Here is a 27720-nt window from a genome sequence, read left to right on the forward strand (position 1 = left end):
GCAGCGCGGCTCTTCCATCGCATAGCGCTGCTCGGAACAGAAGTGCAGCAAGAGGCTCTGGGTCAGACCTTGTCCTCCTCGCGCGCGGGGCTTCGTGCAGCAGGACAGAGCAGGTGCACGCTTCGGTATCGGCGCCTTGGCAGACGGTTTGTGGTAGTGGGAGCGGGCCACGCGGCCCTCCTGGTTGCTCGTGCGTTACTGAGCATGACAGAGGTCCTCAGGGCTCGCTTCTGGGGGAACACGGCCCCGGAGCGCCTGCCTCTTCTAGGACCCGGAGCGAGTCCGCGAGGCTGTGCGGTGCTAGCAAAGGCCGGCCGGGGAGCGCTGGGCAGGGAGAGGCGGCTGCTGCGGGGCGGCGGGTGCGTGGCTGCGGGCACCGAGACGTGCGTGGGTGAGGGCTGTGAGCTGTGCGCTCGGGCACCGATGGTTTTCCTGCTTCTCGCTGGGCTGTGGTGTTTACCCGGTAGGGTGGGAAGCGATGGGAGTCATCGCAGCCCGAAACTGCCGGCCCCAGGCCCGGTCTTCTTCTCCGTACCGCAACTTCCCACGCAACATCTTCAGAGGCGCCGTGCCAGGGATCCCTGCAGTCTGAGGCTCGGGGCAGCCTGCACGCAAGGCAGACATCGACTGTCCCGGCTGCCCGCTAATTCACATCGGGTCCTGGGCTTCCTGCTATAGTTGAAGAAAAGTCGATGGGGCTGCCTTCAGCACAGCACGGCCCCGCGGCAGCGACGCGCGGCTGGCGCTGTCCCGGCCGGGGCCGGGGCCGGGGCCGGGGCCGGGGCCGGCCGCGGGCCGCGCGGGGAGCGGGGCCGGGCCGCCGGCACCGGGGCGTCCCCGCCCGGCCGCACCCGCGGGCCGCGCCGCCGCCCTCCCGCCGCCGCCGGGGGCGCTGCGCCCCGGCCCTGCCCGGCCCGGCCCGGCCCGCCCCGCCGCCGCCCCCGCCCCCCGGCCCCGCTCCGCCCGGCGCCGCGCGGCCCGGCCCCGCCGCTGCCTCCGCCGCGCTGCGGCACCGCCGCGGGCAGGAGCAGCGGGCGCGGCGCGGGAGGCGGCGGCGGCGGCGCCGGGCGCTGCCATGCGGGGGGGCGGCGGCGGGGCGCGGGGCGCCTGAGGGCGGCGGGGGCTCGTCCCGGCCGCGGGAGCCGGCGGCCCGGCGGGGCGCGGCGCTTAGGGCATGCCAGGCGGCTCGCCCCGATGTTTCACTGGGGCAAGTGGAAGAAGAGGATGGGAGCGAGCGCCTCGTCCTCCAAGAGACCCGTCTTCGACGAGAGGGAGGACGGTGAGTGCGCGCCTGTTGAGCCCCGCGGGGGCCGGGCGGGGGGCAGCGAGCCGTGCCGAGCCGTGCCGTGCCGAGCCGTGCCGAGCCGTGCCGAGCCGTGCCGTGCCGAGCCCAGCCGTGCCGTGCCGTGCCGAGCCGAGCCGTGCCGTGCCGAGCCGTGCCGAGCCGTGCCGAGCCGAGCCGTGCCGTGCCGAGCCGTGCCGAACCGAGCCGAGCCGTGCCGAGCCGTGCCGTGCCGAGCCGCGCGGGGGCACCGGCGGAGCGCCAGCCGCCTCCGGGCCGGGTGCCGGCGGCCGCGCAAGTTGTGAGGAGTGCCCGGCGCTGCGCGGCGCCCGCCCCGTCCCGTGCTGGCGGAGCGGGGCTCGTGCGGGGCTCCCCGCGCCGGGCTCCCCGGGCGCCGTGCCGCTCCCTTACAGGGCGGCGGAGCCGGGCTGCCGGCGGCCCCGGGGGAGGCGCCGGGCCGGTGGCAGGGAGCCCGCTCCCCTGCGTGCCCCCGGCGCCCGGTGCTCCGGCGCCGCCGCGTTACCCCGGGGGCAGCTGAAGGCGGCGCGGCCGCTGGCGCGGGCACGGCCCCCGGCGGGTGCTGGCAGCTGGGGCCGTGCCGTGCCCCCGGCGTCGCGGCGGGGCTGGGCGAGCCGGTGCTGCGCGCCCAGCTGGGCCACGCCGCCAGCGCGGCTGGTTCGCGGCAGGGTGACGCGGGGCGCGTTGCCGCCCCTCGCGCGTCCGTGCCGCTCCTAAAGCGTGGAGCAGGTGGCCGTTAGTGCCACCGAACCAACCGAGGAGCGCCAAACAGAACCCGCCTCGGAAGGAGCACCGCAGAGTCCTTGAAAACCCCTCTGTGCGTTTCGGCAGCGAGCGTGGCGGTGCCGTGGGGCTGCCGGGTGCGTGCGGTCCTGCGGGCTCCACCCGGGCTGTGTGTGCCCAGCGAAAAACCTCTCGTCTTGGATGTGGTGCGCACGGGACCAGCAAGCACGCCGAGGGGAAGCGCTGAAATTGGAGGTTTGCTGCCTGATCCGGAAAGCGCTGCATTTTGAACCGAGCCTGTATATGGCCAGCATAGAGCCACTGACCTTTGCAGGTGTGTGGACGCTGGCAAAATCCCGATGCCGTCTAGTGAGGTGTTTTTAAGCAGCACTTTTGCAGTAGTGGAGACTTACTAGGACGTTACTTTCTCAGTATTGCCTGCCTTTTGTCACGGCTCGTTGGTGTGTGCTGGGAGCAGTCGGTGTTGTTCTGGCGAACTCCTATTTACTGGCACAGCAGGGTTGCTATGGAGATCCCTTAAGACATTCCAATAACTTCCTTAAATAAAGCAGCCAGTTAATGCTTTCGCTTTGCGTGTGACATCATGCTGGAGAATTACTAGTGCTGGCAATTTCAAGTAAAATAATAAAAAATTAAAAATAGATTAGCACGTGAAATTTTACCCATAGGCTCCCAACGATGCGTACAGAAAGATGAGCCTGGCTGCCTAAATGCAGTGGTTAATCCCTTTCGGTTATGAAAGGCTGTACGTAAACGGAAAGCTAACATTTATTCTAACGTGTACGAACGCAAGGTCCAGAACTTGCCCTCAGAGGAATCTAGCTACAGATGCGACATTTCTAAGGCAACAAACCCGCAGCGTCATGTTGCCTGATGCCCTTAGGACGGGTTTCAAGACTTACACGACCCAGGCTTTTGGCCAAGTAGACGCGGTCAAACCGGGGCGCGGTGGGGTTTTGGGGGCTGGGCAGTAACGAGTTTGTCCTCAGCTTAAGGGCCCGGTGCCGGGGGGCCGTCTGCAGATAACCTCACACAGAAGGCAGCACCACGTTCTCTGCAGCCGGGGCTGCCCAACTTCAGCTCCCCACTGCTGGATCTGACCTTGATAAACCGACGGGCCTGCTGCTGTATTTCTGCCTTGCTCAGCGCCAGCCGTGACCGCAACTGTCTGGCGAGCTCCGTGGTGGGTTGCGGCACCGAGCACTTTGAGGCTGTGACTGAAGGAAAACTTCCTGTGCCCGTCGTGCGTGTCTCTCGGGCCCCCTCCAGCTTTTTCAGCGTCGTGCTCCGTTCGTACCAGAACAGACCCCGGTGTTTTCACGGGGATCAAACCACCTCCAAGTGCGGTGTCGGTGTAACCTGTGGTCAGCCCTCGCTGCTTCTGAGGGCTGTGCGGCACCGCGGAGAGTCACAGCCCCACACGGCCACCCTGCTCCCCCCTCCCATCCCGCTGTGGCTGCTGCGCCCTGTTTTGCCCCGCTCCGGCCGCCTTCTGTTAGCCCTGAGCCCAGGTGTGGGCCGGTGCAGCTGCCGCCAGCTTCCAGCGCAGCTCGTCTGAGCTGTCCTGGAAGAAGGGCCTTGGCACCTCTTGCTGACAGTCTTGTTTTTGGCGTGCTGCTTGGCCGCAACATGTGCGTTTTGCTGTTCCGTGTTGGCTGATAAAATCTTCAAAATGTTTCTGAGTGTTTCGGGGTCGGGGTTCAAGTAAGTGGAAAGCTGACTTTGATAGGGGAGTGTCGCTGCGTGTTGTTTGCTTCCAGAAAGCATTGGTACGTGCAGAGAATGGTTCCTGTCCCCTTCGTGAATATCAGCTCAGGTGCTTTCTTTTACGTTGACAACTTTGCATGTGCAAAAGCTGTTAAAACGACGTCGGTTGGGGTGTGTGCACCGGCCTGTCTGTCCAGAGAGGCTCGGCAGTGATGCCTTTTTGACAGCAAGCGTTTGACGAGGTAGGTCGTGCCTTGATTCTGAACAGAGAAGGTTAATGAGGGCAAAAGGGAAAAAAAGGTAAGGAAAAAAGAAGTAAAAGAGCTGGAAAAAGCCTACAAGGTTGAAGACTCTCAAAGCTATCGGGTGCTGGCATTAAGGTGGCCTCAGTAAACTGAAGTCAATTGTAGCAGGCTTGGGGATTTAAGGTACGTGCTCAGGTCATTATCGCCATGTATTGCTCTGCATCAGGAAACGTTGGTCCTTGTCTGTAAGGGCTTTTTAGGGTTTCTTCCCATAAGAACCTCCTGAAAGCTCGTTAGCTGGTCAGGGAATGTGGGCAGTTAAGATTTTCTACTTTGGGAAAAGCCCAAACAAATGTTTTGTTTGTTTGCTTTTCCAAATGGGGAACGAAGTGTCACTGTAAAACCAACAGGAATGTTATATCCTTTCAACTTAGAAAACATTTAGCAGATGTGCTCAGACTGGGAAAGAGGCAAAAACTGAGGGGGAGGCAATGCAAGGAGCACTCGGAGGTAGCGCTGCCCACAGGTCTGTGAGGGGCGAGGAGCGCAGCGTGGTGTGCCCGCGGGTGCTGCAGAGTTACATCTGCAGAGAGCATTTTGGTCGCGGCTGCTCCTGAGTCAAAGTGGCTTACTAAAAAAGCCTATGTAAATGTAAACGGCAGTATGGAAAGCCATCTGGCACCACCCGCTGAGCTGTTCTTCCTCTCGCTTCTGAGGAGGTGCCTGGTCCAAGGGCTTTCTGCCTGGTTGGTGACACTGCATTGGGTTCCCAGCAGATTTACGGGGTTGTGATGTGGCAGCCTAATTAGCGTTTGTCCTGATTAGTGTTTTGTCTCAGTCAGTGTATGCCAATTCCTTGTCTGTCTCTCTGCCGAAGTGCTGACGACTTGACGCACCGTCCAGTCTCCTGTCTTTAATCTCGCTTCCTCGATAAAGTTGCTCTTGGCGCAAGGTCCCAGTTGTACAGCTCCTGCAGCCGACCAGGCTGGCTCCGAGATGTGCGTGGCGTAGGGCTGCTCGCTGCCGTAGGTGATGTGTCCGTGAGTGTTTTGGTTTTCCCTCGCAAAGAGCAGTCTGTGCTCGGAATGCTTTGGCTCGGGTACTGGTGGGAGCCGGCCCTGACCTGGGATTTGGGGTGAGCAGGCAGAAGGAAAGGTGTGGTGTGGTGCGCGCTTCCTGAGGGGAGCACGGAGATGCTCGTCTGCGTGCCCAGGGTACGTAGCCCCGCCGGCAGGCGCTCTGCCATTCGCAGCTCCCCGCGTGCAGCACGCAGCCAGGCCTCCGGCGCGTGGAACCTGCGTGGGGCGCGGCGGCAGCCGGGGGTGCTTTGTGTGGGCCTCGTGCGGCTCCCGAGGGGCCGGCTTCCCTTTGCTGAAGCACTTCAGCTTTAGGGATACGCTGGGCCTGGAGGGCTCGTAGCATCTGGGCGGTGTGTGGGAGCTGGCCCTGGCTCTCTCCCTGGTAGTCCTCCAGAAATGTGCAGGAGTTTGAAGGGCCCTGCAGCAGCTGCTGGCACGGCTCCCATCCCCATGGAAACAGGCAAGAAGTTGCAAAACCTGGGGTAACGTGCTTAAAATAATCTCCATTTTAATTTCAAACAATGTGTTGGCAGGCCGTAGGACTACACGCGCACCAGAATATAGATCCCTCTTGCCTCACCGTGATAATCCGGTGAGCAAGACCGCGGGTGATGCGCTCTGGAGCTGCTCGGTGTGCAGAGAGGCCGCGAGGCGTGCGGGTGCCTCGCGGGCCCTCACCCTGCGCCATCTCCGCGGGCTCTGCGCTGGCTGCCTCCGCGCGGAGGCTCGGGACGGAGGGACGCTCCCGCAGGCTCCCCTTCCGTTTCGGCTCCAATTGTTTCAGAGGCGTGAACTAGGCTGTGTCAGGCTGTGTTGTTATTCTCCTTTTGCATCCTGTTTTCGGATCCTGTGGGAGCGAGATGTCCAGCCTGGTCCTCAGGGCTAAGCATTACTTTTAAGGTTGAGATTCTTGCCCCCACAATCATTTATTTGGGGAGCTGGGACCTTAAGAGCGATGAGGGCACGGTGTGGGACTGACTGTGCAGGAGAGAGGGACGGGAGCAAAGCTTGATTTCCTCTGGGCCTTTCCTAGCGTGCAATGGGAACCTGTACTTTGTGCCCCTTCCTGGAGGCCCCAGCTCTCCGTGCACCCTGCTGCCTTGTGCAGCGGGGACTTCTGGAGGACGGGACCCCCAGACCCGTCCCCAGGAGGCCAGGAACCGTTGCTGTGCCCCGTGCCCGGTGTCCTTAGGGCGGCAGGGCTGTGGGCGCCGCGCAACCAGGTGCTGCCCCTTGGGTAGGGGAGCTCTGGGCCCGGTGGGGCACCTGTAAAATCCCAGATCCTATTTCTGTAGGGTCAAGTACAGATCTGCTAAGCCTCTGTGCTCTCTGAATTGCTTATTACTTTTTTTTTCTTTTTTTCCTAAAATGAAGGTAAAGGAACTATCCTGTCGGGGCAACCAGGGACCTGTGCCTCTAGGCCTGCGTAGGTTACCGATCCGAAAATCCCCCATCAGGCTGCAAAGCAAACCTTTTGTTGTCGCCTGACTCTTATGTGGCTGTGGGTTGGGAGCACAGATGCCTTTGCCTGTTATTTCAAAACGAGAGGAAAAAAGCATTTATGCATCAAAGTGGTAACTAAGTAAGTATCTGGGGGGAGGAGGGAGTGAAAATTACCAGGAGGTGTCAGAAAAGCTGTGTTTAGTGTTGCCAGTTGTTGTTGTTCTTACTTTGAAATCTTTCTTCTCCCAGATGTGTGGCTTTTTTGTGTGTGTAGTTTACCCAGAGACAAGTTCTGGCTGCAGCCCGACCTCCCTAGAAAAGCAGGCGCTCTGTTCACTCTACTGATCTGCACCTTTCAGTTACCATTTCTAACCGGAGCTGGGTCAGCGGCGGGCCCGGGGGTGCTGCCGGGCAGGGCCTGCGCACGGCCTCCTCCGAGGGACCGCAGCCGGCGGTGGGCTCGGCGCTGCGGCAGCCTCCTCGGGTCGAACGGGCTCACTTTTAACACACACCCGTGTCGGGTGTACCCGTTTGTACCCGTTTGTCCCCGACTTGTTCATAGGGCTGGCGGGGCTGGGCACGAGGTGGAGCAGACTGCGGTGCGGGGCAGGCAGCGATGCCTCGGCACGGCCTCAGCTCCCCGGGGGAAGCGGCAGGAGAGGCGTGCGGTGTCACGCTGAGCGAGGCGTGATTGCCGTCTCTGCGAGTTGCCGTGGGGTCTTGAGGTCACCGCGTTGGTTTGTTGTGGAGAGAGTGCTGCAAAAATGTGCCATTCTTGCTGGTTTTCTGCTGAAGGAGCTCTGTGCGTGAAGTTTTTGTGTCGTGTAATGCAGAAGTGGTTTAAATCCAGCTAGCTCGGTAATTGCAGACCATGAATGTGTGTAGCTACCTGCACAGCAGTTGCATTATTGGTTCTTTCTCCTTCAGAAATAATGAATAATTCCTCTCTCATTTTACTATCCACGTTGAAAACCGGAGCCCGTTCTCAACAGTGATGAAACTAACCTGGAGAAATGCTGTTCTGGTTTGCACCAAAGGAAAGGGATAAAACTTCTTCCTCTGCAAAATTGCACTTATGTAAAACCGTCACGGTTGCTTACCTGAAGTCATGCTTTATCTTTCGCTTGTGTTGGCTTATATATTTTTGTTTAAATCTTCTAATTTGCAACTGTTTAAAAATTTAAACTGTCTTTCAAAGAGATGATGCAATATGCATGGAGGCTGGAAATGTTTCCTGCACTTCATTAGGTACTTTGTTCTTTCAAATCTTTTTAATTTTTCAGGTTTACTTGGCCACTTTCTGTTTTACGGTTTTACCATTAGCAATTTAGACACAGCCCTCCTTTCACGATCTGTCTTGCACAACTGCATCGCTTGTCTTGGACCAGCGCCGGGTGGTACAGGGTCGTGGCATTGTTCGCCTGCCTCTGCCCCACACCAAGTTTGCTGTCTCAGAATGCTCTCATGACATTGAAAAGATGTCAGCTGGTCAAAGCATCAACAGGGTAAGCAAGTTGCAAATTCTCATACTCCTGCATTTAGCAGAGGTCCAGCACACACAACAGACTTGTCCAAGGCTGCTGTGGGCTTCGTTTCTCTGAACTTGGATGTGTTTCAGCATTCGTACAGCCATTCCGTCTTGCGAGTGGGACGGAGGCACCCTTTGACAAGGACAAACTGTGACAGACGCTTGCAATGTCAATATTCTCAGGTGAAGGGCTCCCAAGCAACGTTTGTCTGAGCAGAGCTTGCATTGCTGGGACCCTGCAGGTGATGTAGGTGATCACCCTGCAGGTGATGCAGCCTGCTGCCTCTCTCTGAAGGAACTGCCTCCCCGTGTCGGGTCGGGGGGACTCGCTGCCTCTTTTCCGCTGCCTGCCCTGCCTGCAGTGTCACAGAGCTGAAGCCGGGGTCACCTGAGTGCGGCAGGAGGAGGATGGGGAGGAAGGGGTTCGAGCTTGTGCGTGGCTCCCGTTGGGAGAGCGCTCTGCCAGGCTGCCCCCGCAGGGCTCCAGGAGGCACACACCCCGTACAGCAGCCATTTGCCCGCGGTAGATGCGGGATGTCACGGGTACCCTCTGGCTGATCACTGCTGCTCTGAGTGAAACTGTGACCGTGGCATCTCCCTCACATTAGTGGCTGTGCGGTGTCGCTGCACAGCCCGCGTCTGCCTGAGCTTGGGGTTCCCTGGCTGAGTTTGGACTGATACGGCGATGTGCCCATCGCTGATGCAGTTAGAGCATCCTGCTGAATTCAGCTCCGTCCCCATGGTATTTTCACTGTCCAGTGCAGGATCCTGCCGTTGTCACGCCCCGTCTCACGTAGGATCATCCCAGACGTCTTCTGAAAAAAAGGAAGAAAGATTATGCAAGGCCTTGAGGGGCAAATGAGTTTATGGGAAGTCCTAAGAGAGGAGTTCAGGTGAAAACAAATCCTGGCAGCAGCTGAGGCTGCCCGAAGTCAAGTAAGGGAAAATTAACAAACCTGACTGCGATTCATGGGGTGCTTGACTGATGGGGAGGGAAAAGGGCACATCAAGAAAAAGTAATCAGAAATACAGTTCAGGTAAAATGTTAGATCAAATTAATACTTCGTCTGTTCTCTAAAGGCCACAATCGCTACAATCCATTTAAAGCAGACTTTCTGTGAATTCAGAGTGGCGTGTAAAAGCATGCTGTTAGGGGTTTAAACACCTTATTGATCACGTTCCTGGTATGTAATGATAACCCTTCCCGTTCTGCTAGCATTTCCACTGAAGCCTGCAGCCGCATCTTCCCGGGGCTATGAACGCAATTAAAGGGAGTCGATCAGGAGCTGCAGCGCGTGGTTGCAGGTGGCTTTGGGACACCTGTGCTGGCGGTTCTCGGGTGGGAGAAAATGCACGGGGACCGCTGGATGTGTGAAGGTGTTTGTGGTGCCATCCCATGCTTGTGGCTGGCAGAACGTCAGTTTGTATCATCTAAAGTGTAAAACCTTCCTGGAAATGGAAAAGGTTGTTCTTTTTGTGATTTGATACATTTATCAAACAGAACGTAGCTAATGAAATGACGAGCAGCGTATAACTGCATGCAGCTGCTTTAGCTCTTGCACAGCAGGGGGTCGTCTGGAGGGTGTGCACGTACCGGGGTGTGCACCGAGTCCGTGCGTGTAGGGACACGAGGCGCGTTTCCTTTCAAATGTCTGCTTATTTCTGATGGGAATGCCTTAAATTGAAAATGGTGGGTAACGTTTGCGTGGGGCTTGGAACGGTGTTTGTCTGCATTTGGATCAGAGGTTGGGCTTTCGGCTCCCCGTGGCCGTGGCCGAGTTCTTGTTACTGTGGCCCACCCAGGGGTACTCGGTCGGCAGGAGCTGCTGAGGTCAGCCCGTGGGACGGGCAGCAGCCCTGCTTTCAAACGCTGCCGCTGTGCTGAGTCCAGGAAGCCCCTGGTAGCTGCGCGGCGTGCTAACGCGCTCCTCCTGCCGCCTGGCCCAGGGTCCTGGTAGCAAAGCACGTGCATTAACCACGAGCGATACCTCCCGGTTGTGTGGTGTGGCTGAAGGTTGGAGCGCAGTAACGCAACGCCTGGCAGCGGTAACGGGTGCTGAATGGCACCTAAAGCCGGAACGCTGCGGAGATGTGCGTGCTGCGGGGAGCCAGCGAGAAAAGAACCATGATAGCCAGCCTGCGTTCTGGCGTTTGCCTCCCCAGGTGAAGAGAGGAGGGTGGCTCGCGAGCAGCTTAGCTTCTCCTAACAAGAGGAGATAAATGTCAGTGTCCTCTTCTCCTCTCCCCCTCTTCTTCAGGAATTAAATTGCTTTAGGTGACAGTCATGGAAAATTAAAAGTGCTTAGGACGTGTGGGAACAGACGGCTCTGAATACTGCTAAGCAATGAGATATGACAGTGCGTGAATGTTGATGTGCTAATTTGCAGCTAGGCTGTTGTTCGGGGTCTTTTCCAGTACCTGGGACCAGCAGGGAGAGGCAGGCGCTGAGAGACGTGCTGAACCAGCAGGCTGCTGGTGTGACTGCGCGCACTGAATCCTTACAGGCTGGTGGTTACCCATCCTGGGTAATTAAATTAAACGATTACTGATGTATTTACAGCTCAAATGACAGCTCTGGAACCTGATAATTTTCATGTATTGTTCAAAAAACAAACCTGCTTGGTTCTCTGGTTATCAGCAGAGAGTTCATGTGCTGCTGAGGCCGATGCATGCTCTGAGTGGCTTTTGAGTTACCCTGCAAAAGGCTGTTCGGTGAAAAAGTCGCCTTGTTGTCCAAGGCTTTCATGTTGTTACAGCCTAGCTGTCCGAAGGTCCAAGTGAACTTGTATGTACGTGGTTGATATGGTGGGTACGGCACGTTGCAGTACTGAAGTGTGCTGAGAAACTGCAGCAAAGCAGCGAGGATAAGAGTGAAGATACAAGCGCGTGGCGCTGTGCGCAGTGCCTTCACAGATACGGGGTGTTGCTTCGGGACTCCCCGTGTCTGCGCGGTCAGTACAAGGGAGAAATACGGCTGGCTTTGCTCGGGAAAATAGCAGTTCTTTTTTCATTTTGGGTTAAGTCCCTGACCAAACCCTTTCCCCCCACAGCCAATCGGACAAACCCCAAACAGAACCCACGACTAAGCAGAAGTCAGCATCCCTACCTAAAATACTGGCTAACGATGCATGTCGCGTGAGTTTAGAAGGATTACCTGGTGGCAGCAAAAGGCCATCGTACAGATTTCAGGCACCAGAGGGGGGAAGAAAGAAAGGGATCACGGAAATTCAGTAGTAACTAGGAAAAAAATTAATTGATGTTGAACTGGTGCAGTACGTAGGAGCTTAGCACCAAAGACACTTCCGAGCACCGGACTAATTTTATTGCTGTACGGACAGGTTAATTAGCGTAAGAGCACGGAGGGAGTACTTACTTAGATCCCCCTCATTGGTCATTTGCACGATTCCCATGTTCTAGTTCTGGTCCCTGAATACATTGACAAAAGTCAGAAGGAAGAGGCTTGGGAAGGCTTGGGCTGAAGCTCTGGCTCCTCCTCTGAGCGAGCGGGTCTCCCCGGGGGTTGGGGGGATGCCTGAGGAGGGCCGGGCTGCGGTGCATGCCAAGGAAACCGAGTGGGTTCTGGGGTTAAAAAGTCGTGTGTTTAAATGTCAGTGATCCATCCAGGACACCATCAGGATCAGTCAAGGTCCTCCAAAGTCTGTTCTCCAAAGACCGCACAAGCAGCGCAGTGCGTGCACACAGCTGAGGAGTCTGTGGATGTCTCATGAACACATCTTGCTTTCCTTGCAAATAGCTTTTCATTGCTACTACCGTCTCTGTGCTATTTCAAGCATAGAAAAAGCACTTTCGAAGCACTGGGTAGCAAGTGTGTTGCTGAGGTGTGACACTCCCTGTCAGTGCATGCTGCAAACACCCACAAGCCACTGCCATGACAACTGAGCGAAAACGGGATCTGCCCAAGTATATTGCGGGCTGTGCAGCTGGTCTTTGCACACTGCAAGCCTCCCGCTGGCTGTGGTGGTTTACCCCTCGGATCAGGTTGTCAGCGGGTAAATCTCGTACCGCTGATGCTAGTGGGACACGGTGTCCCACTTATGACCCCGGGTGTTTTTGCTGTCAGGGTGATGTTGTATCTCATGTGAAAGGCATTTTTTAAAACTGTGATACGTAGAATGCTAAATGACCTTGTAAAACGTATGTCATGTAATCCACGGGGAAGCTGTATACTGCACGTTTGTTTTATATCTTGCTGGTTCTTCAGTTTTAATGGAAGCTGGTAGGCAAGGCTAGGAAGTAGGAAATACAGAAAATAATATATGTTAGACTTGGATTGTTTGTACCATAGGAGAACGTGTTTTGTGCTTTACAGATAATAAGGCTAAAGCCCGGTCCCAAATAATTTGCACTTTAAAGGCTCAATTCAGTACATTGCAATCGTGTGAATAATTCCTCTACGCCCAAGTGGTCCCCACAGCTCCATACCGAAGGTCTGGCTGCAGGCAGCGGCCGGCAGGCAGCGCAGGAGGGCGGGCAGGGTCTCTGCTGCGGGCACTGCCTGCGCTCGCTGGCGTCCAGAGCGCAGCCGCCCAGGTACCTCCTGCCTGTGACCTTGGGGTGTTTCCATTGGTTTCATACATCATTGCCCCTCCAAGCCGTCATGAGCACGACCAGGAAGGTCAGTGGGGGTTTGGGCTGTTGCTACGAGCTCCACATAACCTCCCTGAATTCCCCAAACGTTAAGTGACGCCTGGTCCGCAGTCAGGCCCACGTAGGAAGAGGCGCAAGCAGAGCAGCGCGTGGTGCCAGTAGCAGGGAGCTGCTGGTTGACCTGCCCCCCCAGTATCTCGCCGTGCTTAGTTATCCCTCCTGTGCAGCTGCTGCCCGCCACCTTTACGGTGGGATTCTCAGAGTCACTCGCATCCCGGTGTGCCCGCACGGCTGTACGGACAGCACGGGCTCTGCGGCTGCGCCCAGTGGCCAGCGCTGCGGGCACGGTGCTCGCGGGGGGCACCGGGGGCGGCTGGGACAGCCGGGGAGCTGCCTCGGGCTGCAGCTGCGCGGGGACGTGGGTGCCTCGTGCTCTGTGGCAGTGCCCAGCAGGAGGAGGTCTGTCGGCAGCGCGGCGTGGTGCGTTTGGCACAGGGTGACCGCGGTGCGCCGGGGCACTCGCGCTCGCTGTTCATTTTCGCTTGATTAGTTTTTATTTCGTGTTAAATGCCACAGCGAGAAAAATTGCAAGCAGGTGTCAAAACAAGCGCAGTTGCAGGAGGAGAGCTTAGGGATTGATTAATGAGTGTTTTCAGCATGTTGTGTATTTTTCTATGTGGCTTTCTGATATAAAGATCAACGTGTGAAATTCCTTTAAAAATAGCGGGTCTCTTAACTAGAACAAATTGCTTCTGTTTGTCAGAACGTTGGTGAATGTCAACAAACAATTCAGGCGCTGATTGCCCCTCAATAATACTTCAGAAATAATTTTAGCGTAGTGTTTCTGCTGGCCTTGGTTTAGATTTTCCTGCGCACTGTCCCACGCCGCTGAAGCTATCCCCTCTTTGAAGGCTCCTCTCTTCGTCCTTCCCGCCTTGGGACGGGTTTCCCGTTGCTGGCGGTTCTCTCCTTGTCCCGCCGAGGCTGCAGGAGGGTTTTGTTTCTGCGCGTCAGCGCTGGTGGAAAGCCCGCGGACCAGCAGCCGTGGTGCGAACACCCCTGGCGGCTGTGCCCCGGCTGTGCTGAGCACCAAGCCCACGGCTGCCGCAGTGCCTCGGGGAGCTGCCTGCGCGGTGCCCGCACATCCCCGCTGCTGCCCGGGGAGCTCCAGCGCCCGCTGGGACCCGCAGCGGGGCCGGGGAGCGGGCGCTGCCCTCGGCTCAGCAGGCGACGGGCAAAGTTTCCCTCCCTCTTTTTTAAACCCTATTGCATGAGATGTTGTCTCCTGAGGGCTGGTACTTGGCAGTATTCAAGAGAATTTCGTGTCACAGAAATGGGATGTCCGCTTTCCCTAGAGGAGTTAAACTTTGTAAATAATTCTGTTTGCAATTTCCTGTAAATTTGGGTCTGCTTTTTGTTGTCGGGCTTAAATAAATCCTGAGCAGCAGTTGTCATCCGCTCCATGCTCGTGCGGTACAGGGTGGGCAGGCTCAGCCCCTCTGCGTGCAGGTGGCCTGTCCCCTGAGCACACCTGCTGTGACACCTGCCTCTTACCTGCGGAACAAAGAACGGACTTGTTAACTTTGGGGAGAACCAAAGGGAATTAGCGCTCTGAGCTGGGGTCAAACCTACCCTATCAAACGAAACTTTTCAAGTATTCATTAATTTCTTGTGGCTGTCTTTTCTTCCTTTCCAGACTTATCCATATTGCAGGCATGTATGACTGACAACCACTAATTTATTATCTTGACAGTAATTCTTCTTTCTTTGCAAAAAAGAGCCACGCTTATTGCCAGAGGTCTGGGAAGCAGCTTGCCTGACGAACATAAGGGATGATCCCAGAGATGTACGGCAGGTTACAGCGCCGCATGTGCAGACACCAGAAGTCACCGTGAGATAAAAAGATCCCCAAGCCTCACGAGCACTTTTTGTTCTGATAGTTCTTGTCTTTGCCCCCCTTTGAGCTGAGGGCTGCTGCTTAGCTGAATTCGTCACGGTGCTCATGCCGCAGGCTCCTTGGGATGCTTTGTTTTTCCTCTCAGAGCCCTGTGAGCCACTGGCATTGCTGGCCTGCGGTGTGCGTCCTCTCTTGAGCTGTGTTTGTCAAAAAAGCGTAGGGCACTCGAAAAGCAGCGTTTCCCACAGGCGTTAAAATCCTGAGGCACTGCCGATGGAAGAGCACGGCGGTTTATCCTAGCCGAAGGTATTTTGGGAGTGCGTGTCTGCTGCTCGTGAGCTTCCAGGACAAAGATAGGACTGAGCGCTTAAAATAGCACTCTGGAGCCACGTGCACAGTGCAGGCTGCACCGGTGGCTTCTGCCGAGGAAGGAAATCCAGAGTTTGTTTTCAAGTTATCATAATTGTGTTGACAGTGTTGTCGCAGGGAACGCTATCTTAACTGGGTAATGTATAAATTAACTGTAAGTACAACGTATATGCATGCAGATCACAATGCGAGTAAATAAGAAACTCATTAGCTTTTTAAAATACATATATATTATATGTATATAAAACTGCCTGCCCATTGAAGCAGCAAAGCCTTGTATTGCTGCGTGCTCTCTTCCAAAGCTGTGAGTCGAGCCAGCTCCTCTGGGTGCGGTGCGGTGCAGTGTGTGCTCTGAGCAGCCTGTGCCGCGAGCCCAGCGCTGTGAAGCAGCGCGCTGCTGGCCCACTCTGTGAGCGCTGGGGGAATTCATCGTCCTCTCCAGTGGGCTTGTTAATAGGCATACATTTAAAAAAAAAAAACCAGCACAAGAGACACCGACTGCATTTCCATGGTGCTCATCTATCTAGTTGCCAAGCAATGAACAGAACGGACAACCGCAGCCCTTCTTCACGAGGCTGTGGTTTTGGTTGGTTTGTTTGGTTTTGAATTTTCTTCGCAGTACTCAAGGGGAATGCAATGCTCTTGCAGAAAGCTGGAGCACAGACTACCCTTAAACGATGTAAATACGATATGCGCACAGCAGTGCTGGAGCTACAGGACATACATGTTAAGAAGCACGAAAGCTGCGTTCCATTAAGTGTGCCTTCTATCGCAGTTCTTGCGGATAAAAGGTTTCTCAGGGACCCGGCGGTGATGGGTAGTGATATAAGTGTAGTGTTTGACTGAGGCACCGCTGGGTTGGGGTGGTCACCTTCACAGACAAGGGGGGCGTTCTGTGCGCCTAGCCTTAGGGATTCACCAGTGCGACAGGAAAGTGGACAGACTGAGCTGCCCAGTATACAAACTGGTTTTTTTTCTTTTCTTTCCTTTTCTTTTCCCCCATGTTCTGATAACCGCCACCAGCCACAGTGAAACAGCAGGAAGAACAAGGCTGTCTTTCATGTCCAACAATGGATTTGCTGGTGTGGCAAACAGTAAAAGCCTCTTTTGATTAAAAACCCGAAGCTGCTGATTGTAGTGTCCTGGAAGAAGATCTTCTCGGAAACACCTTGTACAAAGAGTTCTTTTCTCAGGACTGTTACACACTGTGTCCGCGGGAGAGTTAAGCACTGCTGGAAGGATCTGCTAAAAGCAATGATAATCGTAGAACATATTAAATATCACTGAGGCTGAAGGTGGTTTCCCCTTCTCCCTCTATTCCTTCCCCCACGAAAGAGAACACAAAGGCAACACATTTTGTCAGTCTCAAACTTCTTATAGAGTCTTTTGCAATTTAAAAAAAATAAAAAATTGCTGAATTCTTTCTTCATCTCAGACATTCTTACGTTCTCACTTGAAACCCAAATGCTCTGTGCCCTTATCAGAAGGGAAATAAAGGGTGAAAAAATGAGGGAGTGCTGGAGGGAAGACCTGAAGGGTGACTGAAAAGCCACCAATATCACTTCAATGTAATCGTCTTACGGTAGTGTCATGGGGGCCTGCAGGGAAATCAGAGACAATTCTGCGAAGAGAGACAGTTCTGTAGGAAGAAGTCACAATTAAATAAACATGAGGGAGCAGAGGAAACAGATGATGTTTTGGTGAAGTTGATTGAAAGAAAGTATGTCAACCGGAGCCTTGAGAGAGCATCCTCTGGCGGAGCTCGTGGTGCCCTGTGCTGTTGGCGCTCGGCACCACGGGAGCGGGGCCCGGGCAGCGCCTGCTGGCAGTGCAGCTGGGAGAGAGGGGCGGCAGAAATCCTGCTTCCCTCACCGGGGGTGAAGAGAGCTAAAAGGTTTCGTAATAAATATCCCGCACTATGCAGGGGGACGCCGTAGCCGTCGGGCAGCAGGCCCCGCCGCGTGCGGCTGGGTGCGCAGGGCGCCCGGGGGCTGTGCGTGTGGGGGAACGGAGCTGGGGGTGTGGGCCTGGCCTCCACAGGTGTGGGCGAAAGGCACGGGGAAGAGGGTGGCTCTTGCTGCTTTGGCTCCCCGTCTCGTTAGGTTTTTGGCGGGTTGTCATACGCAAAGGGGACCGGCTCCTGTTTAAAGGCCCGTGCAGACCCTGTCGGGAATGGCACCCTCGTTTGCGGCACGGGAGGTACGTTCCAGCGTGCCTGCCTCTGTCGGCTCGGAAGGCAAGGGCAAACCCTCCCTTCCTCCTGCGTCCCGGCGTGTGCTGCCTTTTGGCACGCGTGTCGACGTGCCCGCTGGTGCCGTGGGCTCCTGGCGCTCCTGCTGGCACCTCGCGTGGCAGGAGCGAAAGCGCCGGGAAGACGCCGGGCCGTCTGTCAGGTCGTCTGCCGGGGCCGGCGGTGTGATTTGCTTAATTGCCCGTCTTGTCGTGGTGCGTTGCTTGGTCGTGTGTCGGGCAGGCTCCCAGGAGCGGAAGGTGGGCTCGGGGCGGCTCGGTCTGGCCGGAGCTGGGCGCGGGGATGGCACGCGGTGCCTCGGCAGCGGGGCGGGCAGGTGGGTGCCGTGCGTCGGGACCGGCCGCGCGCCCCAGGGCCGGGTTCGGTCAGCGCCTGGTTGTGGCGGGAGCCCGGAGGGGCAATGCAGGGAGCGGGGAGTTTGCTGCTGCGTGCCTGGCAGTACCTCCTCGTGGCACAGGACTTTCAGGGGAGATCAAATCCCACAGCACCGACAGCTGTCGGGCTCTTTACCGTAAAACTACAGGGGACTTACCCTGTTCAGAGGTGATCAGTCATTCACCAGTTGCCAGCGTAAGCCCAGTAATTTTTTCACAATACCTCAGCATTTGTTTCTGCATAAAACATGAAGCTAAACAACAAGTGGGTAGTTCCTTTTCTTCTTTTCTTTGAGCAGTCTTTGTAGCCTTCTTTAGGTACACAGAAAAAATATGCAAAGTGTGAGGACTTCAGTTACCCACTGTTACTGGATTTAATGGGGCTCAATTTTTCTTAAGAAAATACGGTCGGTTATTAATATTGCTAATTTTACTGTTAGTTAATGTTGAAAATCTTCTGAGTATGGTGTCAGAGCCTTTCCAAGTGGCATGATACTAGCAGTAGCAATAGTTTGTCTACTTTGAAAATTCTTGTAAACCCTGATCTTTTGATACAAAGCATCATTTTTTTTTTCCTTCTCCAAAATGGTTCTGTTTCTCTCAGATGCATTTGTGTAATAGCACGTCAGGAGTTGGAATATTATTACAGTACTATAAAGTGCATTGGATTTCGTGTTAGCAACTGGTGTGTCTCTACAATTACTCTTACTGCTCATTATTATCTGTATTTCCATAGCAACTAGAAGGTCTGGTCATGGACCCACCGCCGTTGTTCTTGGTGCTGGAGAAGCACAGCCGCCGTCATTACTGGGCTGAAGGCGGGATGCTGCACGTGCCTCCTTCGCACCTGAACTCCTGCTCCTCACTGCTCGGGAATCAGTGCTGCTCAGCACTGCAAGTAGGGCTTCATCTCTTCGTTCAACAGTGCTCCATCATAACTCTTGCCATTTTGTAAGAAAGCTACCAAAATATGTTTTCTCACTTCCCTTAAACAGGTAACATCACTTCTTAACTTTCTGCACAATTCCTACAGTGAATTAGGCTTCTGAAGCATCTGGTAAACATCCCATCTCCGTGAGCAGTCGTACCAGCAGCTAATGGCAGAAGTCATGCAGCCTTGTGCAGCAGGGCAGGAACATCTCCTGCCCTTCAGTTTGTATCTTGGAAAAAAACCGTGATCCTTCCTATTGCTCTCTTAGCCTGTCAGCATGTTAGTGGTAATACAACTTGACAATCCTTAAAAAATATGACTGGAGAATCTGTTCTGCTGAAGTCTTGGGGCAGCGACTTCCGCAGGTTAGTATTGCTATATAAATAGTCTGTTGTTTCTAAATTTACTTTGTTAATGTCATAGAGCATTAAAAAAAAGCAAAAAGAAATTGGCGTTTACAGCAGGGAGTAATGCAGGGAACAGGCCCGTTGCTGCTGCACCGCTCTCACTGCACGTTCTCTGAACGTTTGTTCCCGTTTCTCTTTTAATTGCCCAAGCGTAAGACATCATCTGCATAAATGGCTTTTTCCACTTAAAACATTACTCCTCTTCGTGCTATGCTGTTAGCTCTGATTTCAAGCAAAATCCAGGCACTGTCAATGTTTTTTTTTGTTTGTTTTTTGTTTTTAAAAGGGCTGTGAAGTAGCAAACTCCATTTGCGGTTGGCTGTGGGGCTGGACCAGCAATGCTGCCGTCGAGCAGCGAGCAGAGCGCCGCACTGCATCCCGCTAGCACTGCCGTGGTGGGACAGACGTGAGGTTAGGGGCTTCAGGCATCCCCCAGGCTTCGGGGGGCCGCCCTCAGTATTGCTTAGCATCGAGGCAGGTGTGAGTGGCACACAGATGTTGGCAAACCTCGGCAAAAAGCGGGGCCGCATGTTGTGCGGCCCGGCCAGGTGTCCCGGCCAGCGCCATCAGCGTGTCTTCTCCCCGTGAGCACTAACCTCCGTGCTGTGCAGCGCGAGGCTAGATCCTTAACTGGAGCCGAGGATGATCATTGCACGTAAGAAATTGCTTCTGTAGACTTAAATATAGGAACGACTGGAAGAAAAATGTCCTCGCTGGGTTTGGCGCTGGAGAAGCGCAGCCCCGCTGGCCTGGTGAGGCTCAGCCTGTAATTAGAGTGCACTGTTTCTGGAGGGTAGTGCGAAGCCATTCGGAGGTACTCTACTGAGGCTGCTTGGGTGATGCTAATTATTGGCGGTTAATTAAAAAGCAAGTAAGAGGAAAGTCCTGTCAGGGACTTGAGCAAGAGCTTGCGGTTGTTTGTTCTATTCTTCTCACTACGTTTTCCAACCGTAACATACCCCAGCTGCGTTCTGGGCTTTTTCATACGAGATGTTACGTGCATGTTGTAAGAGTTGCTCCTCAGAAGAGCGTTCAGGCTGGTGCAGCATCCACCCCAGCCGAAATAGCTGTACGTGTTGTGAAGCTGTTCTGTTGCTCACCATCCAACCTTGCAACCCATGGCCTTGTTTTGCTTTTTCCCACACCACTTCACTGAAATGAACATGTTGGATAGTGGATTTTTCTGTTTCCATTGCAAATTTGTATCAGCAAATGAGCAAAATCAATGTTGCTTGTTTGTTTTGACAATTACAGTACAGCTTTAATTACGATCCTTCCTCGTATACTGCTGAATGTTATGTGGTATGTTTGGCGTAAACAAAGATGTTCTGCTAATGTGAGATACGGTTATTAAAGATACACTGTCAAGCTCAAGTCTAGTCACTAAAACCCCAAACTTCCAGTCTGTATATTTTTGCATTCATTTTCTGTAGCCTGAATGCAAGAAAAAACAGATGTAATGTATGGAGAAGTCACTGAGAGTGACTCTGTGAGCCTTTGAGAACTGAGCTAAGAAAACTGAAGAGAAAAAAAAAGAAATTACAACTTGTCTTCATTTATTTTGAGTTAGAAACTTCAGATATTGTAGCAGGAATACAATATTTAAGGCTCTGAGTGAGTTCTCTGTTCAAAACAGTGGGTATCTTCAATTGTCACTTGATGTGAAAACGGTCTGGTTTTCCTGTTAATCACTTATTGCCTCTGAAGGGTCTATTTTAAAGTCTAAGCCTATTGTGTCAATATGAAAGCAGCTGTAACATTGTCTTGCAATGGTAAATTGGCAATGACTTTGCATTTCATAATTAGCTAACAAGGAATAGCTTACAATGTACGTGTCTTTCAATATATCATTAAAATGTGCAGCACACATTTGACACACAATTAAGAATTGGATTTTCTAAAGCTCTCAGTGACAGTTTCCCTTTTGCCTCGCTCAATTGCCTAACAGGGCATTGACATAGATGAGAACAAATTAAGCCAAGGTTTTTGATTTTTTTCTGAAAAATACTTTGGGACTCCAGGATGACTACGGGGGCCTCAACAGCCCACAGACCACAGTTTGAGCATCCCCTGGCTGGCGTGGCGCTGAGCACCTACCTGTATCCCAGCGAGGGGCAGCACGAGCCGCTCTGAGGTTTCTGGCCAGGAGTGAACTGTGCTGGGACTGTCTCCATTCCCCCTGTTCACGGTGAAGGTCACTTTCTCAATTATGCCTTGACAGAAAAAAATTCAAGGAGGTAATTCAAGAGAGAAACTATTTCTAGAGATTGCTGTCAAGTTACAAAGAGTCTTTAATTAAATAGGTGTCCATTACTTAGGGGCAATTAGACAGAGAAAAGTACTGCTGCTGAAAGAAGCAAATCTCCGATTTCCTAACAAAAAATTTCTTTTCAAAATAATAAGATAAAAGTAGCTTATTCTGCTCTAGTACTAAAGCCTAAAAGAAATTGATGTCTGTCCTTAGAGAGATTTAATTTTGAAAGTGAAAAACATTCGCATTAGCTTTCTGCACGCATTCTGCTGTGAAAGCGGTCACAGTTGCAAAGCAAGCTGTAGCGTTTTGTTCTCAACTTGGTACAGAGCTGATTAATCAATCTGTACCTTTTTAGATTTAAAAACACACCACACTTTCCTAGGTTTTTGCTATTCTTTTCCTCATCGTTCAGAAAACTTTCCAACGTTTTCCTATCAGCCCTGGCACAAGCTATTTACACAGGGTGCGTTCCCGGGGCGGGGAGGTTAGAGTGGCGGTGGGAGGGTACGGAGCTGAGGCTGGGAGGGAAGCATCACCACACCGCCGGCTTTTCGCTCCTCTTGCTGGCTTGAAACAGGGAGATGGCACAGCGGATGGTCGGGCCGGCGTGGAGAGCGTATGGCAGGCTAGGGGAGTGGTGTGTGTTTGTGTACCGGGAGCCTCCGTATGGCTCATCCCTAACATTATTTACATTTAATTTTAGAGTTGGGTTAGACAGCAAACGAGAAAGAAGTGGCCCAGTCGTACTGGTTTAGAACCAAATTCGTGTTTTTGCAATTTCCCTTACGTCTTTAGAGTATTTTTATCATCTACCTCATTCTAACGGCCTTGTCTGAGTCATCTCTGCCTTAGTTTAGATTTATACTCCTTTCTGTGCCTACTCCTGCAGGACCTGTTTCTACCAAATAAAGCCTGATGCTGGCCTCACGGAAGCCATACAAGACCAGCGTTATTAAATTATGTGGACATTGGGTCAGGGAGTTATGAATATTGGTATCTTTTATTTAGCAGCCTTCTGAATTAGCAAATGTCCATAATACAGCAATTCATAATTTATCCTAAGTAAAGACAGCAGATTAGCTTTCAGTTTAATTATCGCTTGTTTTTGTGGCTGTTGTGAGGTTTAAGTAGCAAAATACAGAGGGGAAAAGCACCTCTTCCCAAACTGCAGACCTTTATTTCAGCAATGAAGTAGGTGAACAATCCTAATCCTTTCAGTGCTGCTGCTCACAGATGCTCTCTTTGCTCCAGAACAGTTTGCAGGATCGTGTTTTTCATTTCTGTGTAAGGTCCCTGCAAAGCCGTTATGAGAGTTACCCCAGCGTTGTTTAAGATGTGCTGTGATTTTCTGTTCTTCCACGCTCTCTTGATTTCCTGCTTATTTAATGAACAAAAAAACCCTTGAGGTGAGGACAATGGACAGCTGTACCGCTCATTTTATTCCAAATGGTGAATATTGTATTTATGAAAGGAAGATCCAAATATGATCCATCTGTTCTTAAGATGTTCACTTCATAGAGAAGAGAACATTTCCATATCTTTCGTGCAATGCTCACATGAAGAGCTGAGTTTTTTTAAGGGTATTTTATTTTATTTTCCTATATAGAAAGGATACTAAGTCATGAGGAATTGCACCAAGTTATACGTTCTGTGTTCCCAAAACGTCAGAGTTGCCAAAGCACTTCACTAGTAATGAAATCTGGCTTGGTCCCATCTGCAGCTGTGTGCCGTAGGTTCCCTGCATCGTTGTGGTTCGTGGTGATCTAGGTAGGTCAGCTAGCTCCTGTGCACAACGGCGGCTCTGGACGTCTCTTTCCTGCTTACCAGTGTCATAGCTGGAACTCAGCAGGGCTGCCGAAACCAGGCAAAACCGGGCAGCGTTGTCCTCCTCTGCGCATGGCTGGGTCTGGGTGGGCTTCGTGAGCTCTGTGGTGCCGAGGTGGCCACGTCCCTCCCTCGGCGGGACAGGGCCCGCGGCGTGCCGCTGTGGCTGCTGCGGGCACGAGGCTGCTGTTTGCCCAGGGGTGACGACTGACGTGAGGTGGTGACGAGCAAAACCTGTCACTTGTGCCTTCCGCCGCTTCCCCAGCGCACCTCGCTGCACTGTGAGCTGTGTCGGCTGTGCTGAGATTCAGGTGCCGAGCAGAGTTCTTCCTGGCTCACGACTCCAGTAGGTAGATCTGTGGTGCAAAGGCCTCTAAGAAGTGGAGGAGGCGTTCGTTGCCAGAGGACCTGGGAACATAAAATTTTGCATTGCAGTGCAAGGGAAGCAATCAGATGTTATCAAGAGAAAGCTAGAAATGATCCAGAGATAAAGGCCCAGTCTTTCTCTTTGGGAGTATTAAGGGGGTTGTGATTGATTTCATGGGAAACAGCACTGGAAACTGAAATGAAAGTCATGGAAGATGTAATAGGCCAAAAATGAGATGTTTTAAAGGATTGGTGAGCTGGGGGTTGCAAAGATGAGAGCATGCCAGAGACAAAAGTGGAGTGTAAGGCACTTTGAAAAGACGCTCCTGTGCATACAGCGTCTCTAGTGATGACAGCAGCAGCAGAGCAATAAGTGGTTGGAAAGAAATTGGTTAGAGAGCAGTTCTGTAAGCAAAGACGTTGTACCTAGAACTTGTAGTGGGTCGTTATCAATAACGAAGCCTCAGCTGGGTGCACGCAGCATTGATCTCCAGGCATTGGGGTTACTTGGGGAGGGACTGGAGGAATCAGAGAATCATAGAAGGGCTTGTGTTGGGAGGGACCTTAAAGATCATCTAATTCCAACCCCCTGCCATGGGCAGGACCCCTGCCCCCAGCCCAGGCTGCCCAAAGCCCCCCAGCCTGGCCTTGGGCACTGCCAGGGATGGGGCACCCACAGCTCCTCCGGGCAACCCGTTACAGGCCCTCACCACCCTCTGAGCGGAGAATTTCCTCCTAACCTCTAATCTAAATCTCCCCTCTTTTGGTTTAAAACCATTCCCTCTTGTCCTGTCAGTAAGTGCCCAAGCAAAAATTGCTCTCCATCTTTTTTATAAGCCCCCTTTAAGTATTGAAAACCTGCAGTAAGGTCTCCCCGGCACCTTCTCTTCTCCAGGCTGAACATCCCAGCTCTCAGCCTGTCTTCACAGGAGACCACCGAGGGACTGGGATGTCTGACCCATGAAGAACGGGTGAGAGGGGTGCCAGGGCAGAGGAAGGGAGAACGTTTTTCTCAGTTTCCATTGTCAGTAGAAGAAGCAATAACTCATTTAATAAACAGGAAGGAAGGAGTGGTTGGATTTTACGGAAAGCTGTTTAATGGTAAGTATGTAGAGTCAGCTCTGGGGAGTGGGCCTCGGAGGTAATTGCAGTTTCTGCAGGCGTAGGAAGCAGCGCTGTTGTGAGTGATTCAGGCACAGCTCCTTTCTGGAGGCTTGGGGCAGACAAGCTGGCTTTCAGACAATATTCTGCGATTCTATGAAAATATCCTATGCGGAAAACACCTGTGCGCAGCAGACTTTGAACCCATTTACAGTCTGTCTTTTCCATCTGTAGAACTTGCCTGGATCACCAGCAAATGAAGTCAATTTCTTGGTAATGTTGATTAATCTCCTAGTACTTCAGTAAAGTCTCGTTTTCATTTGATTTCTTATGTATGGACTAGAGGACGTAATGCTGACCTGTTGGAGAAGAGGGCTGAGGCGAGGCAGCACTGTGCCATGCAAACAGTGCTGAGCTGAGGGTGAGATGTGCTGGCGGCTCCTGCTTTGGATCTGGACTTGCTCTGTAGCCTTGGCCAATTTCATCTCCATTTTGCTTTATTTTGACCTTTTCCAATCCTGCATAATTAGAAACCCAACTTTTTTCAATGCAGGGATTGTTTCTTACCGTATTTGTAAAACTCTCAGCTTAATAGGAGCCTTACCTGATTCTGAAACTCTGATATTCTGATAGCCCAGCGATGGTGATGCCTGACATAGATAGACATAGATTTATGGCATTTTTTGTGCCTGCATTAATCCACAGAAAATCTGTTAGTATTTTTAAAAATTAGTTATTGTTTAATATACGTAACTTATTTTTGTTTGAATATTATTTTTATTATTATTTTTGCTGTTTTTGAGGTGATGCTGGCCAAAGCCGCTGTATTAAGTTGAAGTGACTGACGTACGTCTCGCTATCATGTCTCCAGCTCTTCTGTTACGTTGAATTCCAGGCTTCCTATTTCAGCACACCTCCCTTCAGATTCAGACAGGAGTATAACCAGCCTTCCTAACTGACTCGTGTGTTGCCAATAATAGCAGTACCGCGTGTGGTCCTCCCCACCTGCCATGAAGGACTGTGAAGACTGCAGGTCTCCTCGGCATGGCCGTGCCCTGCTGGCAGGGGCGGCCTGCCGGAAGGATGCAGGAGGAATGGTTGTGGCTGGGGCAGGGCTGGTGTTCCTGGGAAATGCTTTTGCTGGTGTGCTCGTCTCCTGTGTCTCCAGAGAGCTGAGGAGGGGATGCTTTAGGACTCACAGTTGCTCCACCAGCAGCCCAATGTGTTTGTGTGGGGAGTGGTTATGGAGGCTGTTGGCTTTTGGGCGATTTTCACTCACTTGGGGTGTATGTGGCAATGTGGCACTGGCGAGGGACAGCTAGACGGGTGGAGGGGTGCTGGTGACAAAACCCCGAGGCACTGACTGACAAACTGGGCTGTACTTCGAACTTTCTGCATTGGGACTGTGTCCCACAAGCTACAGAGGTGAAATTTCCTTGGTATTAGATGTTCCTGACCTTCCTGCCAAGCCGGTTCCCAAAACTTCATCCAGTGTTTCCTGTATATCCCTGCTGTGCTTACTGCATAGCACTGTTTCCTTTATTAAAGGACAGATTAGATGACATATTATTCTTTTTGTGATACTTCGGTTGTTCCGTTTGCTCGATGCGGGACCAGATCACGTTGCTCCAGCCTGTCTCATTTCGTGGCACAAGCTCCCAGGGAAATTCCAGATACTTGCCGTCCTGAATATTCCCAGTTCCCATCGCTGGGGTCAGTCACATCGCCATCCTGGGGCACACTGAGTGGCCCTAATTAAGCACTTGCAGCACCCTTGCTCCTCATTTCTTGCTTTATTTGTGTTTTTTGAGAGAGCCACATGTGCTTCAGTGGTAATCACAGGCTTTCAGTGCATTGCAAATGGAAGCGAGACAAATGCCTGCTTCCTGAAATGGAAGATTTCGGCAGACATGCAGTTCTGGAGCACATCTTTTATGCAGGCGTCAAGGTATGTACCGTGTGTGTGGTTTTTATTTTTTTTTAAGTGAAAATCTGACTTGCACCAATTTAGATAATTTACCCTTGTCACTGATCCCTCTTGGAAAATTGTTGAGATGTTGCCTGTGTCCGTGCATTCTGCTTCTCAGTGATGCTGTCAGCAGATGCTTTGGGGTAGGTGTGGATAAAAACGGGCACAAGCCGGGAGGCGATGCCATTTGCGTGGAGCTGTAGTTGAGGCTTTGCAGCCAGGAGGCCCAGTCCGGTCGCCCCATGGGTGCTGAGCGGAGGGAGGGCAGGGAGCTGGGTGGGGATGCAGCCCCCGCGTGCCGCTGGGCACATGGAGGCTGGCGTCAAAGCGTTGTCACCAGAGTGGGCCCTCAGGCGAGGGAGCTGCCACCCACGGGGCCGCAGGGCCCACCCTCCGGCCGGCCTCACTTCACCCTGCTGGTGGCAGCCCCTGTGCCAGTCGCGCCAGGGAGCGGCACGGGCGGCGCCGCTGCTGCCGCCGGGCTGAGGCACCGGGAGGCTCGGCGGCGCGGCCTGCCCTCGCTCTGCGCCCCGCGGGGCCTGTGGGTTCGGTGTGTGCCGCACCTCGGCTCGGTGGCCTTCCCGCTTGGCTGCACCGATGGGAGCGGTTTTTAGGGTTTGACTGTGCTGAAGGAAGGGAATGGAATATGGGTACGTTTCCTTTGCACCACGTTGGGTAAAATCCGGTCAAAAGATGCACCCGTTCGCTTGCTCTCTGGAGTTTGCAGGTTTTTGTCAAAGCCGGGCTAGAGGACTGCTTTCTCCCTTGTGCGGACAGGGAAGGAGGGAGCCAAACGCAGGAGAAGCTGTTTCAGAAGTCACCGAGATGTTTTTGGTTTTGCCAAAGTAGGGAAACAAACAAAAAAGCAATCTACAAGTACATCTGCTAACTCAGCGTCTTTCCCTAAATTACTTAGTTAATTCTAGAAACTAACTTGCTGGAAATTATTTAAGAGGTTTTGACCACCTCAATTAAAAACAAAAAAATAAATCAACACACTTCAAAAATGTGTTGACACAAGTATTATTTTAGCAAATGTTTTGATTTCCTCCATGTGCAATGTACGTGGCAGTTGGGAAATTCTGTGGGCAACTTCTGTAATTTCCAGTTTTGTGACACACATTACATTAAATTTTGATTCGCATCTCTGACATCTAGAAAATTGCTTCTTAACAAAAGAAGAATAATAGTTGTGCTATGAAATACAGGCATGGTCTGGCCACGTTTTGTATAACTCTGCACTATTCTTTAGAAAATTGCTTTTATTACTGATGATTGGGCTGAAAGGAAGACTATTTAATACTGGCCAACCCAACTTTCTGG

At 52.8% G+C, this 27720-nt stretch overlaps 1 protein-coding gene across 3 annotated transcripts in view; it reads left to right on the top strand.

Annotated features, from left to right (window-relative positions):
• Positions 1-1129: 1129 nt before the first annotated feature.
• Positions 1130-27720, top strand: part of STK32C (serine/threonine kinase 32C) — a 91352-nt gene continuing 64761 nt past the window's right edge. For all 3 annotated transcript variants that reach the window (XM_035547889.2, XM_035547890.2, XM_035547891.2), the window contains exon 1: positions 1130-1279. In XM_035547889.2, the coding sequence (XP_035403782.1) occupies positions 1195-1279 (85 nt within the window). In that variant the 5' untranslated portion in view covers positions 1130-1194. The remainder of the gene's footprint in view (positions 1280-27720) is intronic.

The sequence above is a fragment of the Cygnus atratus genome, chromosome 7, assembly GCF_013377495.2.
Source record: "Cygnus atratus isolate AKBS03 ecotype Queensland, Australia chromosome 7, CAtr_DNAZoo_HiC_assembly, whole genome shotgun sequence".
Classification (NCBI taxonomy): Eukaryota; Metazoa; Chordata; class Aves; order Anseriformes; family Anatidae; genus Cygnus; species Cygnus atratus.